This window comes from Rissa tridactyla, chromosome 1 (assembly GCF_028500815.1).
Source record: "Rissa tridactyla isolate bRisTri1 chromosome 1, bRisTri1.patW.cur.20221130, whole genome shotgun sequence".
In the NCBI taxonomy this organism is placed as follows: domain Eukaryota; kingdom Metazoa; phylum Chordata; class Aves; order Charadriiformes; family Laridae; genus Rissa; species Rissa tridactyla.
The window spans coordinates 180,164,282-180,179,304 of NC_071466.1; the positions used below are offsets into that span (position 1 = coordinate 180,164,282).

The 15,023-nt window shown below is 39.2% G+C and overlaps 1 protein-coding gene across 3 annotated transcripts in view; it reads right to left on the reverse strand.

Annotated features, from left to right (window-relative positions):
• The window catches only part of RAB3IP (RAB3A interacting protein), a 35,183-nt gene extending 21,078 nt beyond the window's left edge, over nucleotides 1–14,105 (reverse strand). The window contains exons 1-3 of one of the 3 annotated variants that reach the window (XM_054182696.1): nucleotides 14,037–14,105; nucleotides 5,466–5,741; nucleotides 4,997–5,258 (exon numbers count right to left, since the gene is read on the reverse strand). In XM_054182696.1, coding sequence (XP_054038671.1) covers nucleotides 4,997–5,258; nucleotides 5,466–5,716 — 513 coding nt within the window. In that variant the 5' untranslated portion in view covers nucleotides 5,717–5,741; nucleotides 14,037–14,105. Of the gene's footprint in view, nucleotides 1–4,996; nucleotides 5,259–5,465; nucleotides 5,742–13,369; nucleotides 13,444–14,036 lie in introns of those variants that run through there. The other 2 variants (XM_054182692.1, XM_054182682.1) reach the window with 2 other exon arrangements.
• Between the last annotated feature and the right edge of the window lie 918 nt (nucleotides 14,106–15,023).

The window sequence follows — 15,023 nt, forward strand, 5'->3', positions numbered from 1 at the left end:
TCAGGTCAAGAGTAATCAAACTCACAATGAAGACAGAGATATCCCAGGTTCACTTTTGGGATCCCACTACCAATACACTATTTTAAGTGAGATGGTTACAGCTTTGCCTGCAACTGGAAAGATTAGCAGGGTTTAGATTAAAATTTAGGCAGACAAGTAAAGCTACTTAATGGAAACAAAAAGGAGACAACGCCAGGCAGTCTACTACACATGGCTGCTTAGCTAGATTTGTCAAACACTGGGCAAGTTTCCATGACATGATTCAGAAGGAGCCTAATCTAACACATTATTTTGCTAAGCAAGTTTAATAGCTTGGCTATTTTAAGCAAGGCAAAAATAAAGAGTGCCCAAAGCAAAAAGCTTAGCAGTTATTAGAAACATTACTGCTGCCTGTATCTTAGAGGTATTATTGGAAGCTTCCCAGCCATACACAACCTGAAGGCAGAAAAGACAACTACATGTGGTAGACTAACCATCCATGCTGCAGTCCTTCCCACATTACTGTTCTGGAAAAGTAACTACAGGAAGATAAGCTATTATAAAGCACACACACGGTTACCTAAGTAGGCAATAAAAAAAATTTAACTTGCATGGTAACAAAACTTAAAGTTAAAAAAAATAAAATCCTATATCAAAGCATGACATTATTGCTTATTTCACTTTGATCTTCACAAACAAACTACAAGGTGGGTCTTTGGAAAGAACCAGTGAGATAAAGAATGCAAATTACTGCTTCAAAGGCCTTCATATTTTAAATTCTAGAAAGAAAATCTTCCTGCATCTAGTTCAGCAATTCAACCAAGTAAGAACTAGATGCGGAAGATAAAGCAAAGATTTTTCTACAGATATCATCTAAAATCATAACTGTGGGACACTGTCGAATCCTGAAGTTGTCAATGTATGCCTACAATACACTACAACAGCATCAGTCAGAGGTGTGGAAACTGAAAACTTTCATCACTCAATGACAGCAAAGAACTGCTAAAACACCTTCAGAGAACCAGCCCATCTTTAACAATCACAAGCCAGTGACCTTACAATTCAGCTCCAATTTGTTTCAGAAAAGCTTGAAAGCATACTCTTCAGTGGAGTTCTGGGATGGTGTATTATTCTGGAGCATCCTTGTTTTTATTATTCATTAACTTATAAGCAAATGACAACAGAAATTTAAGAACGCAGAATGTATTGTATAGTACTAATGGAACTCCTGGATAGTTATTGTGAATCTATTTATTCATTAATTCATGTAGAGTTTTAATTCGTCATGTTTTACTGTGGAAAAATAAAGATATAACCATCAGTGTTAGCCTGCACAGAAACACTGTAATAATGGCAACAGCCTCTGTTACATCGGATTCTTTGATGATACAAGCAGAACAATGGAAAAAATCTACATCAAATCCTGTACCAACACACAGGACCTGAAGACAGAGATCAAACTGTAACACTCAGTCTGTTTCTGAGATGAAGAATGCATACAGAAATTGAAGCCTTTGAAAGAAATATCTAGATCTGAGGATGAGGTTCTTAAACTATGTTGATGTTTACAATACCACATTCTATACTGTCACCTCTTTCACAAGAATCACTGTATCAGTGTGGAAAAACCTCTCAATTTCACTCTAGTAGGCAAATATCAGTAATTCAGATTTCTACTACAAAAAGTCAAACATGGTTTTACTTGTTACCAATAAACCTACAGATCTTACCCTAAGGACTGTGGGAAGCATGGAATTCATTCTCAAACAAAATACAGTATTTGCAATGAACATCTCTGGTAGACTGCTCTTTCCTCATCAGAGAGGAGCGCTAACTATCAGACCATTTCAACACTCCACGAGAAAACATATTAACACAAAAATCTAAGTTTCCCTCTGCAGTTATGGATGGCATCATTATACTGACAATCTGATTGATGAGGAAATAACTTTAGGGCCAAATCACACAAAAATTCAAAGAAAACATGAATATGAACTGACACAGCTCAGAAGCTACAAGTGAGCTACTCAAAATACATGCAATGTGCTGGTTAATTAAGATGAAAAGCAAACAAAAGGTATTCCTTTGCAAGGACTCCACTAAACTTGCACATCAAAAATACCATATATCAAAATACCATCACTATTCTCTCAGATGTTATCTACGTGTGGTTGATCTACCTTCAGTCACCACGGTGACACAGCTCAATCCAAACATGGCAGAAAAAATGTACATGCATAGAGACATGAGGACCTTATCAGTCCCAGGCATTGAATCACTAAGCCTTTTAACACCTTCTCCATTTTCCTGATGCTGCTTTAAAAGGGTAGCAAAACAAGAAGAAAGGTTCAGATCATCTAAAGCAAGGGCTCTTCAGTTCCACTTTACAGAATACAACCAGGAATTCAGTGAAAAAAAATAAGCAAAAATGACCTGAATGGTCTCAACGAAGAGTGAAAAATCTATGTCATTTTAATTAAATGGGCATTTTAAGGAGGCAAAAGTATGTCCAATCTTACATGCCCCATTAGTATAGAATGCTGCCCTGCTGTTACCTCTGACCAAACCTTTCTCCCCATCTTATGACACGATTTGGTGCTGCAATCAACTTAGATTGAAGTAGAAGGTATATTTCCCCTCATCACGAAACAGATTTTTGAAAGACTTTTTTTTTTCTCATTGCCAGCAATGCTGTTCCTTTTGAGAAGGGAATTTTGCAGTGTTAAGAAATACAAGGCATACAAAAAGGAAGAGGAAAAAAAAAAGACTAAATCTTTATTCTATTCCTGAATAATTTCTTCAAGAACCATACTTAAATGTCTTACAATTACATGTCACACATACATTCTCTAACACAAAAAAACGAGAGGATATTAAGAAAAAAGTTGCACTCCAAGCAGAGACATGAAAAAAATTACATAGCGGATCCCCAAGCTTCAAATTTCCCTTCTGGTTCCCTTTCTGATCCCAACTGCAACAAATTCAAATCAATCTTTAACATATATTACAATAGCACACAGTTTGGATAAGAAATTTGTAACAAATGAAAAATGCAAGATAGCAAATTTGTGTTTACTTTCTTCACTCCTGGAAGGTCTGTAGTCTGTAAGGTTTACAGGCTCAATGAGCTCACAAAATTCAAGTGCAAATTGTAATTCTTATTTTTTTTTTCACTGTTCCTAATAAACAGCACAGAGACTTACAGAGAATTTAAAACCATTATGCACAAAACAACCATCCATACACAGGCACTACGTATTAATTATATCCCTACAGATTTCTAAGCTGAGTACTCATAGACAAAGGTGAATATACTTGGAAATAAAAGTTTAAAGACTGCATGACACACTAAATATTGCAGAGTGGGCACAGCCCTACATGAACAGCCTTGACTTTTGGAAGAAAAGCAACCGGAGATGAATTATGGATAGAAAAAAACCTAGTCATACAAGGAGTGGAAGAAAGTAGGTATTACGGAAGGAATAGGGTTTGTTGTTGTATAGTCTGTAAAGATTCCTGCTATGACTCCCATGTTACTGAGCAATTCTGAAACAGCGCAAGTTTAGGAAAACAAGCAGACAAAATAAGTTATCCATCCAGTATAACACTGGTAAGAATCAACCTGATGGGTTGAGACTTAGCAAGAACTTTGACATCAACAGTCTCAAGTTAGTGTTGAATCACTTTTGTTAAAAAGACCCAAAGGGTCTGAAAATACATAACATGCAGTTAGTACGTCCTAGCAGCCTTAATATAATTTCTTTAAAAACCACTTTAAATTTTGGAGTGAAATAGGAAACATTTCAATCTTTAAGAGACAAAGTGGTATACACTGGAATAAGATTTTCAGATAATTCCAAGGTAACAGTAGCAGATCTGAGTTGTGGTTTTCAAGTACATTACCTGGACTTTGGTGTACTGTCAGGAACTGGAAGAGCTTTTCTGAAGTTTAAACTTTAATTTGTTCTTATTTTCTAAGGTTCCAAGTTTAACTGCTAGGATTACATATTCACATGCAAGGTCCTCAAACTTAGCTCAGGTTAATGTTTCCTTTCAGCGGTCAAATGCTAAGCAAATGAACACATTAGCAAAGGAAGCAACTACTCAGCAATAAAACAATCAACAGAAAAAGTGATGTCAGAATCCATATTTAAGATTCACATTAACAAGGGCAAATATACTATGATAGAAATGCTGACTACAATCACCAAGATGAGGTAACAAACAGAGGAAAACAAGTACAAACACAAGATAAGATGAGCTTAAATTTAAACAAGAATGGAATCGTAGAGGAGAGGAAAGGGCACAGATACAAACAGCACAAGAACTACTCAAAAGTTTAAGCACAGAGGGATGTTAAAATGATAAATAATGGCTTTGCATTTATATAGCACCATCCATCCAAACAAGACAAAGCGCTTTACAAATATTAATGAATTGAGCCACAGTGTCTTCAAAGGTATCTATATTCAATTTGAAGTGGGGTGTAACAGTACTCTAAAGAACACCAGTGACATCTTTATTGCTTCTTCCTATGCAGGCGTTCCCCTATTAAACATCACAAGTACCCCCGTTCTAAAGCACTTCTGTATTCCATGACACATGCTACACTTTTGTACTCTAAGAGAAAGAAGACTAAAGAGGTATATAATCAGCATCTATAAATACTTATACAGTAACAATGGAATGACAGAAAATTACTCTCATTCTCAAATGTCAGAATGAAGGAATGGTCTACATTTCAAAGAAAAAGCGTGTTTAACCAGATACTGCAGCAAAAAAATTCCATGGTGAAGTAGCAGCAACACTAAAGAAAAAAAAACACTATCGAGGTATAATTCTATGACATTAGCACTGTACACATTCAGAATAACTTTACATAAAATAATTACATCATAATATTTCTGTAAGAAATGAGCAGACTCGGCCTGTATCTTCTGGCCCATCTCTCATTCTGCAATATTAGAACCAGTCTGAAGAGAGAAAAAGCAGGAGGAGAAAAGACAACGAGCCTTACCCTCTGAGCTTTTGCAAGTTCTTCTTTCAATCTTTCATAGCCCTTTTCTCTTACTTCCAGTACAGATGGGCTCCGTAAGTGAGATAAACTGTCTGTACTCAACCCAAAAATATCTTCATTTCCTTCAGCAACATCTGCTACTGGAGCACCCTGCAAAAACTCTCTCTCTGCGTTATTGCTCTCCTTTCTGGAATTATTGTGATTGAATGACCCACCCTGGGGTCCAGAGGTAGAACAAAGTACTGCGTCGGTAACATTGATGCTGTAAAAAGAGTGATATTTTTTTTTATTTATATCATACATTAAGGAAATATTTTAGAAATGGCAGTAGTGGTGCTGAACGTACCACTATGGACACAATTTAATATTACAATATTTTAAGTAATATTAAAATTATATCTTCAGTAAAGCAAGCAGTTTATATGCCACAAACATCAGCAATTTAAATAGAAAGACACACAGAACTTACCTGACACCTGATGCTTCTCCACAATTCAGTTGTCTGGGAGATGAATAAACAGGTTGTGTGGGAAGGTCAGAAACGTTTAATGCATTGGGTTGGATTGGTGCAGAGGACACAACAGAAGGATGTGGTCGGTAGATAACGCTGGGTGAGGTAGTTTGTTCCTGAGTCCCTGGTTCATTTACTCCAAGAAGATCTGGTGTCGTAGGTGAAGCGAGGTTCACTTCATGAAAGCCTTCCAAGGGGTCACTGGCCATAATAAAAGCCTCATCATATGAAACCCTGAATCAAATAATCACATTATCAGAATGCAAACAGGAAATATTTAATTATATCTGTCAACTATTTGAATTAAAAAAACACCTAGAGAAATGTTCAGAGTAGTTCATGATATAATGGAAACTATTGTCTAATATTGCAAAAGTGTCAACTTAGACCACCAAAAATGGACTTTGGACTGTTGAGTCCAGAAGATCTAATAGCAGACTCCACATCTAAATGGGATGATGAAATTAGGAACATGGTATATATGATAAAACAAAGTCATCTTTAATATAGTCTAGTTTTGTATCAAAACACAAATGTATTACATTCATGAAAGGGAGACAGACCTGGGAACCAGTAAGAAAAAAAAATCCAACATTTTTTAAAACTTAAACCTTCCATTTTTAACGAAGCAAATAATCTAGAGACATAAATCAGTGAACCTTTAAATACATTACAGTCCATCCCAGTTTTGGTTAAATCACACATCTAATCTTGTAACAGCTCACTGAAATGCTAGAAGTAGCTGATAAAACTCCTCATGAATATGATGATGTGTATTTAATACATCTCATGATTAAGTGATGATGACCATTATGAATAAGTATCATACCAGAAATATAATAGAGGTAAAAGCGTACTATGAATTCGCAATTTAACTGACAGTATTTTTTAATTTTACTTTTTTTTTTAATTCCTTATGTTTTTCATAAGATCAACAGAAAACAAGTACTACACACGAATTTTACAAGCCCCAATAGAAAGCGCCTATTTTCCAGCAGTTTATCATCAGAGATCACAAAAATCTTTGCATGATTCAAAACTATAAATTGGAAGTAGTATAGAGAAGTTTGTGAAGGAATTACTTAGCAGTGATTATTCACTCCAAAAAACATTTTCCGTCTAACATAAAGATGGCTTCACAAAGGTACTTAACATGCAAAAAAAGCACTGTTGTATCTAAATGAAATAATACATTGCATTTTAGAGACATATCTGCTTGGGTCTTACAATGGAAAAGACAAGGCAGAGCGAAGATCTAGAAAGATGAGGGTCACAACCATGAAGAGGTGATGCCATCTACTTACATGTACATCTAGTTCATTAGCTACTTCATAAAACACATGGAAAACACCAAGAGTGGAATCCCCAAATTAGTATACACAGTAACATTTTAGTTACATCAATACTCTTTGGCCATCTTAAACTCAAAGAACGCTGTTCAAAACTGGTTTGTGTCTCAAGTATCATACTGAGTGTGTATACATCCATGTTAAACAAGTTGCTTTACCACATTATCAGGTACATATGGAAGAAATTCATTTGGTCAGATAGCAAGAATACATTATTAATTTTTCTCTGTTGCTGTTAATTGCTCCCACAAAAAACCAACCACCTCTAAGAAACTGCCCAGACTTAAGGGACAAAAAGGACTTTACATGAATAAAAATGGGCATTTGGGGATTTGTTTTTTTTTCTGTTTTATGCAGAAATTTGTTTTATTTTGAACTGTCAACAGCAGTTGCACAAACATGATTTACACAGAAAAACACTGTTACAGTTTGGAGCTTTTCTACCCTAATACAGAGGTGAACAACTTATTTTTGAGTTTAAGTAAGTTTGAAAAATATTCTCATTTGTTTTCCCTGTAGTTTTTCTTAATGATTATAAGCATTCTAATTACGTGTTCTACAGGACAATAAAGTCTGTTGAGTCAACAAATTAAAATGGAGGGACTGCCAGAGCTACAGGACATTTCTTCAAGGTTAAATTTCAAAAGTGTTTTCAGCTCTACTATTCAGCTCTACAGTGCAACTATTACACATCATTGTTTTACATTTAATAAGCTAAAATACTGCCATCTTGAAAAAAATAAAGTTGCAGAAACGGGCCTTTAAAGTTCATCACCCCAGCTGAAAAACATCCATCTCGCCGGTCTCAAAGTCAGGCTCACATCTACACAAATACATTCGCTTTCGTTGTTCCCACCACTCTCCTCTTCTTCGACTACCAAGCAAGCCATACTCAATATTAATATATTGGCAACACCACCAAGATGACTCTTCACACTCCCAATTCTTTGAATTCCAGTCTTCACAATTAACAGAAGATGCAGGCTTCTGAACAGGGATGTAGAAAGGCTGCCTGGATGCCTTGCCTTTTCTATGCCCACAACACCTAGGAAAGCGCACCAAAACCCACCCAACAGAAGCAAAGATTGAGAACATAGCTGAGAGCAAACTGGAAACATCTTCCCTTCTGCTGACTAGCTTCTGTTTCAAGTTTGAAAGACATATTCAAAGTTCCACTGAAAACTTGCAATCTGACTTGATGTTCAATAGTGGTACCATAGTATTTCGCATCACCAGTTCCACTTATTGTTTTCAGTTGCATACCCCACTGAATTAAAATTTTCTATGAAGTTTTTTTTTCCCCAAAACACATTTTTAGAATATACTATTTAGCCATTTCCAAGAAAAAAAGGCTCAGGAAGCACTTATTTTTCAGTTTTTAATGTATTTTACTATTTCTGTACGTATCTTAGGGCTATCTGTTCAGAGCAAATACTTTAAGTACATCAAGCAAGCAACAGGCTCAAAGACGCACCATTCCATATATTTATGATAATTTACACAAATTAAGCTACGTTATGAAGTGCAGAGTGTCACGCTGGCTCACGCAGAGAAAAATGATTAGAATCCTGCTTATTATCTTCAGAATGTTCAAATGCATTTCTAGCTCCCCCTCTGGACCAACGCATCAATCTACGATAAGCAAATTAGTATGTTTGGGAAAAAAAAAAATAAATCTATCCTACCTACATGCTCCTACTCCTATGAGAAATGTTCCACTTAACTCCCTTCCCACAGCTTTTCCACCTAATCAGCCTATAACCTGCGGTGTTTTTAATAGGAAAAAAAAAAGCAATAAAAAAGATTATGGAATTTTATTTACAAGTCTATCACTCTGCTTATACATTAAATATCTATCTCAGCCTAAACAGACAGGAGAGGTTTACAAGTAAATAAGTCCATGCATGTCTTCTCAGTTATCAAACAAAAAAGCTTTTTCTGATACAGTAAGTAAAAAAGTTATACAAGTTATTCCTGGAAGAGCTGAAAATAAATCCCTCAGCTAAACTTTTACCACAGCCTGTCAAATGGGCACTAGTAAGCACACCATCTGTGTAAAACACCTCCCATTCACAACTTTTTTTCTTTCCTAGCGTTACTTCTCACTTAGCAGTGAGCAGGCAGAAGCTGGGTACACCACCCATACAAGACAAAGAAGCCCGTATCAAATATCACAGTTTCAAGACTCACCAACACCATTAAGTTGTTACCAAGGCGTCAGCTGAAAACCAAACAGCCATGCAAAAAGCTAGGTGGTCCTAAAAATAAAAGCTCTCTTTTGGGAAAGATCTCTTCAAAGTAACAGTAAACAAAAGGAGAAAAAACCACATTAAATTTCAGTGTCATTAAAGATTACAGGCTTGGTTAGGGCTTTGTGGGGGGGGTTATATTATTGACTAAGGCAGCAATGAACAGCCTTGCTGTGAAGGAACATGAAGCACATGTAAGTGGAGAGCTTTACTAGGAGCCAAGCTGACAGTGCGTAAAAAACCACAGTGTTGACACAGCATTCTTTAGTAGTAATTCTGCTACTGTGAACAAAAGCTGATATTCTGACATTTCAGGGCAGCACATTTATTAAACAAAACTATGAATTTTCTTAATAGTTTTTCTATCACATTAATATACGGTGAAAGCTTGCAGTAGCATTGGTGCCTACCAAAGACGTGATTATTTATCTTAGTTGATAGTATGAAATTTGGATGACATACAAAATTCAAGTACTGTAATAAATCAGGATGAAACAAAGTAAATTAATTCCCTTACACTTTCATTTGGAAATAATGTAAGTTTGGTGGAAGCTGTCAAAATGTTGCAGCTTTTTATTACCTCTCCACTGACACACTTGCAATGCTGACTACTCACATAACTTCATGACAAAACAATGCTCAAATCTGTTATTTTATCTAATATAAAACAGTACAAAGAAATTGGTTTAACACTCAGTTTAACGCATTTCTATAGCTTCTAACAGGAATGAAGAATGAAGAACTGTGAACATTTTAAACAGCAGTCAAATCAAAATGCTTTATCTAATTTTCCTGTTATTACTCTAAGAGGGGTTCAGCTAGTTGTCTGAACCAAAGCAGTCAATAACTAAACATTAAAAAGCTCCTTGAAAAGCAGTAACTTACTGTGGTTTGTTTTCTTTTTCTTTTTAAAAAAAGTACTGTTGAAAACCACCTACTACAAACTCTGGAGTTCATCTTTCACAGACTGCTTTTACATACAAGACAGGTTGAAGATGACAACTTTGAACAATATCCTAATTGTTATAGTCCACTTAAAAGCAATGCCAGCACCAAACATTTAACGCCTTAAAAATATCTCATTTTTAGCTTTAATAGTAAAGGGCACCATCACACAGAACAGTTACCTGATCAAGTAAAAGAAATAAAAATAAAAAAAATCAAATAAGGAAAAAGAAGTTACTGTTTCTAAACATTTTGATGAAAAGTAAATGCTAGTTAGCATTTACCAAAAAAAGGTGCCTATTAGCTGTACTGTTTATCTTCACACAGCAGGCCTTTCAAAATATAATAAACTCTCAAGGATTTCATTTATTAGACTCCAACATCTGCTTCAGTTCATTTAGAAGGGGATAGAAAAGTGGATTTTTTTGTAGCAGCTCCTCAAAAGGCCTGGCATTAGCCTATCACCAGGTCTGCATTCCTCTCAGCGGGTTTAAAAAAAAAAAGTTTTGAAGTATTTGGCATTATACAGTCTGGAATGTAATATGTTTTAAGCTCTGAAGAACTTAGTAGGGAATTAAAGTAGTGAACTAATAAAAACCTTTTAAAGAAAAAGTTCAATTAGGTACTGCTAGTCCATACCTACACCTATCAAATGCAAGCAGACAGTTTAAAAAGTAAAACTGTTGTAAGGCATATTATGGACAGTAATTTAAAGTTCAAAACCAATGCAATTACGTCTATCCAGTATGAGATATTCATCAGATGTTGGCATGGGACAAAGAAGTTTGGTGGATTTATTTCTTTTCCTAAACTGCTTTACATTTAAGCTTAGTCACAGAATTCAAGCAAGTTTTAACACTGTCCTCGATGACAGTTCATCGCACAAACACAATTCAAGATTTGGCATGGAAATTCCCTCAAAGTTTGCAAAAAACAATTCCCAAACAATTCTCAGCTTTGCAATTTTGCAATTATGATAGAAATTTCTACTTCAGGAGCCCAAATACACAATTATATTTTTTTTGGAGACAGTAAGATATGAGAGAAAAGAAAGCATTGAACTACTCCAGTCTTTACATGTTCTACTTTTATTTGCAAGTGACCTTGCACTATGTATTTACCAACAGATAGTAAATTAGGTAAGATGGTAAATAGAACGTAAATTGTAAGTTAGGTAAATCTATACCATTTAAGAGCTAAAAAAACCATGCTTGGTTCAACACGAGAATATTTTTCTACTGCATTTCCACCAGTGTTGTCACGTGATGCTATGATGTGGGTGCTTTTCTATTCTTTACTCTCATGTTAGGCATCCAAAACACTATTTCACACTGTTTTAAAAGAAACATGTAGTCTATCTGATAGCAAGATTTTATAAAGTTAAAAGAATTTTTGTTTCCTGGAACTGATGATTTAAAAAAAAAATCTCTTTTGAAAATTTTATTATAGAGGTATCTTCAACTAGAAAAATACAGGTGCAGAGTAAGGGTCTCTGAGAAAGAAGCACCACACAAGACTCAACAACCTATGTTTATGAAGTGCTTGTGAAACTTATAAACAAACATGGTGTAGAGTCTGGTAGATAGTACACCTCTTACTAGAGAGAAAAATCAGTGCTTTGCAAGGTAGGATACTGCAAACTTTTATTGTAAACAAACATTCAAAGAATACTGTTTGGTTCACAAAGACTCTCTAAACCAAGTTCATTTAACTGCAAACATGATTCTCTTTGCAGGTGCTGCTGTTCTCAAGACAGAGCACTGTTCTGCCTTATCTTGGAAACAACTTCACAATCTCATCTCAGGTTTAAGCCTGATCACAGTGACTGTAACTGCAGTGTCATTCTTGCCATGACTTGGACCTAAAGACCCTCTCATTTTCAGTTAACACTGAAAATATTCAATTAGTAAATTTAAGTAAAAATGATCATAATTTTCATGATATATAAAGCTTTCTAAATATATCTGCAAAGGCATTTAAAGAAACATTTTCCTAATTCCTGAAAAAAAAAGGTTAGCATATTATTAAGTGTAATTAAAGTGTCTAATACAAGTTTTAGTCTAGTTACAGTAAGACCAGATTTTAAATGACATATTGGAAAGGGTTTTAAAAAAATAATCCAAAGTACGCATTTCTTTTCTGGGAAAATCCATAAACGTAAGTGTAACAGTGAGAGACCAGCTCATTTGGCATTTTACATGAATTTTAAATCAAGTCAATAAAAGCCATGAAGATAGCTGCAGTCTATAATCAAAAGGCTTATTGTGACTGTTTTCCTACACACAAAAAAATCCCCATTTAAATATAGTGTAACAGGATGGATATTTCAGTCGAGCTGTGAGGTGCACTCCCATTTGTTATTTATTAAAAGCATAATGAGAATCGTAAATTATTTATCCTTCTTTGCTCACTAGGTAACGTTAACCAAGCACAGCAGAAGAATGACTGCCAAGACACAAACACAGAAGGCCTGACTTTAACCCTCCCCAGAACTCATTAAACAAATCTATAATAAAAACAACAATAAAAATATTAAAGCAACAAGACCTCAGGTTTTGCCCTATATTTTACTGAGGAATACAAATATTTGAACAGATGGTAGCTGCCAATACATGCTTCTAGACTGAATAACCTTACATCTGCTTCAAAAGAGAAGCTGATAATTTCACTATTATGGCAAGTCTGTGGAAGATTAATTATTTTAGCTATCACTGTTTTTGAGACTTCCTAAGAAGACTTACAAGTGACCATGGCGAACAAATCAAGTAATATAAACCTTAGTACGCTATCTGCAAACAAAACAGACAACACTCTCGGACAAATGGATGAAAACACTGTTGCTTTTTGCCAGTATGACCAGCGTTGAGGGCATCATTAAGGATTTGGCTGTTCGGTATTTTCCTGCTTCCAGAGCCCTATGACTCCCAGGAAACTAATGGGGCATCAGCACCTAGGCAGCACAAATTTCTGCACAGTTCATCTCTTGCAATCAACTTCTAACCAGAATTTCCTTTCTGCGCCTTACTGTCTAACGTAACTGCATTATGAAATTAGGATTAACTGAAATCCCTGCTACTTAACTACTACAGTTTACAAGACTACTTACCGGCGACCAAGTATTAACCTCAATACTGCTCAAAGACTTTAGAGCAACCAGAAACGCTACAGGGGAGCGCAGCTCCACGGGTCCCACGACGCAAAACTCCCCCCCGCTCCCCAGGGCGCCCCCCGGCACCGCCTGGGCGGCGGGGGGCGAAACCCGTGAACACACCCAGCGGCCCTGCCCTCCCCTGCCGCCTCCCTCGGCGCTCTCACCCGCCGCCCCACAAGTTTGCGAGGGGAGGAGAAGATTTCAGCGCCAGCGTAGCTTCTTCTCGCAACTCCCCCCGCCCTCGCCCTTTTAGCCATTCCCGCCCGGACGCCCGTCCCTGCCGGCCCTACGACGCCTGGGAAGGGCCGCCCTGAGGGGAGGAGGGCTCCCCCGAGCCGCCGGCTCTTTGTCCGTCCTCTCCCGGGGCAGGTGCACCCGACGCTTTTCGGGCTCATCCCCCAGAACTACTTTTGCCTTCGACCGCCGCTGGGTTTGGCGCCGTCCCTGCCGCCGGCTGCTCCCCACCCCGCACACTCCGACGGAGCCAGCCGGGAGTCCCCGGGCCAGCGGCGCCTTCCCGCCGCAGGCGGCCACAGCGGCGCGGCACGGCCCGGCCGCCACCTACCCCCGCGATGCTCGGGGGATGAGATGAGGGGGACCAGGACCCCCACAGCCGCCCCGGCCACAGCAGGCGGGCGGCGGGTCCGGCGCAGGGAAGCCCGGCCACCGCACCCCGGCAAGGGGGGGAGCCCTCCCAGGCGGCGCCGGCTCCGCCCGTCCCGGGCACAAGCTCCTGGGAGCGCGGCCCCGGGCAGGTGCGGCCACGTTAGCCGGCCACCCCCCTCCTTCCCTCCGGCCAGCGGTGCCGGGGCCGCGCAGCCCCGCCGCCACATACCTGCCGAGCCCAGCGAGAGCGGCCGCCGCCGCACCGCGTCCCCTCAGCCAACCTGGGGGGGGGGCGGGGCGCCGGGCGGCCGCCGCGCATGCGCACCGCCCACGCACCGCCCGCAGGGGCGGGTAAGGGGGGCAGGTGTGCGCCACCCCCGCCGCCCCCTAGCGGGGGTCTGGGGAACCCACCCCCCCGGCGAACGGGAGGGGCGGCGGGGAGCCCGGGGCCAGGGGGGGAGTCACGGTGTAAGGCCGGCCCGAGTAGCCTTCTGTCAGCAGTGGCGCCCCAGCTGCGCCATTGTCCTTGAAGCAGCCACCCGTGGCCCAAAATACTTGGAATCTTAGAGTCATAGAATTGTCTAGGTTGGAAGAGACCTTTCAAATCATGCAGTCCAACCGTTGACCTAACCCACCACTAAACCGTGTGCCTCAGCACCACGTCTACCCGTCTTTTAAATACCTCCAGGGTCAGCGGTTCCACCACTTCACTGGGCAGCCTCTTCCAATGCTTGATAACCCTTTCTGTGAAGAAATTTTTCCTAATATCCAATCTAAACCTCCCCTGGTGCAACTTGAGGCCGTTTCCTCTTGTCCTATTGCCTGTTACCTGGGAGAAGAGACCAACCCCCACCTTGCTACACCCTCCTTTCAGGTAGCTGTAGAGAGCAATAAGGTCTCCCCTCAGCCTCCTTTTCTCCAGGCCAAACAACCCCAGCTCCCTCAGCTGCTCCTCATAAGGCTTGTTCTCTAGACCCCTCACCAGCTTCATTGCCCTTCTCTGGACCTGCTCCAGCACCTCAATGTCTGTCTTGTAGTGAGGGGCCCAAAACTGAACACCATATTGGAGGTGGGGCCTCACCAGTGCTGAGTACAGGGGGACGAGGTAAGGTCTCAGGAAGGCTTTTCCTTTGCACTGCTGGCAGTCAGTCAGTCACAATGTCAGCAGGCAACCAGGTTTTAGGGGCCAGAAGGTCTGTGAAGAAGAGGCCTGAGG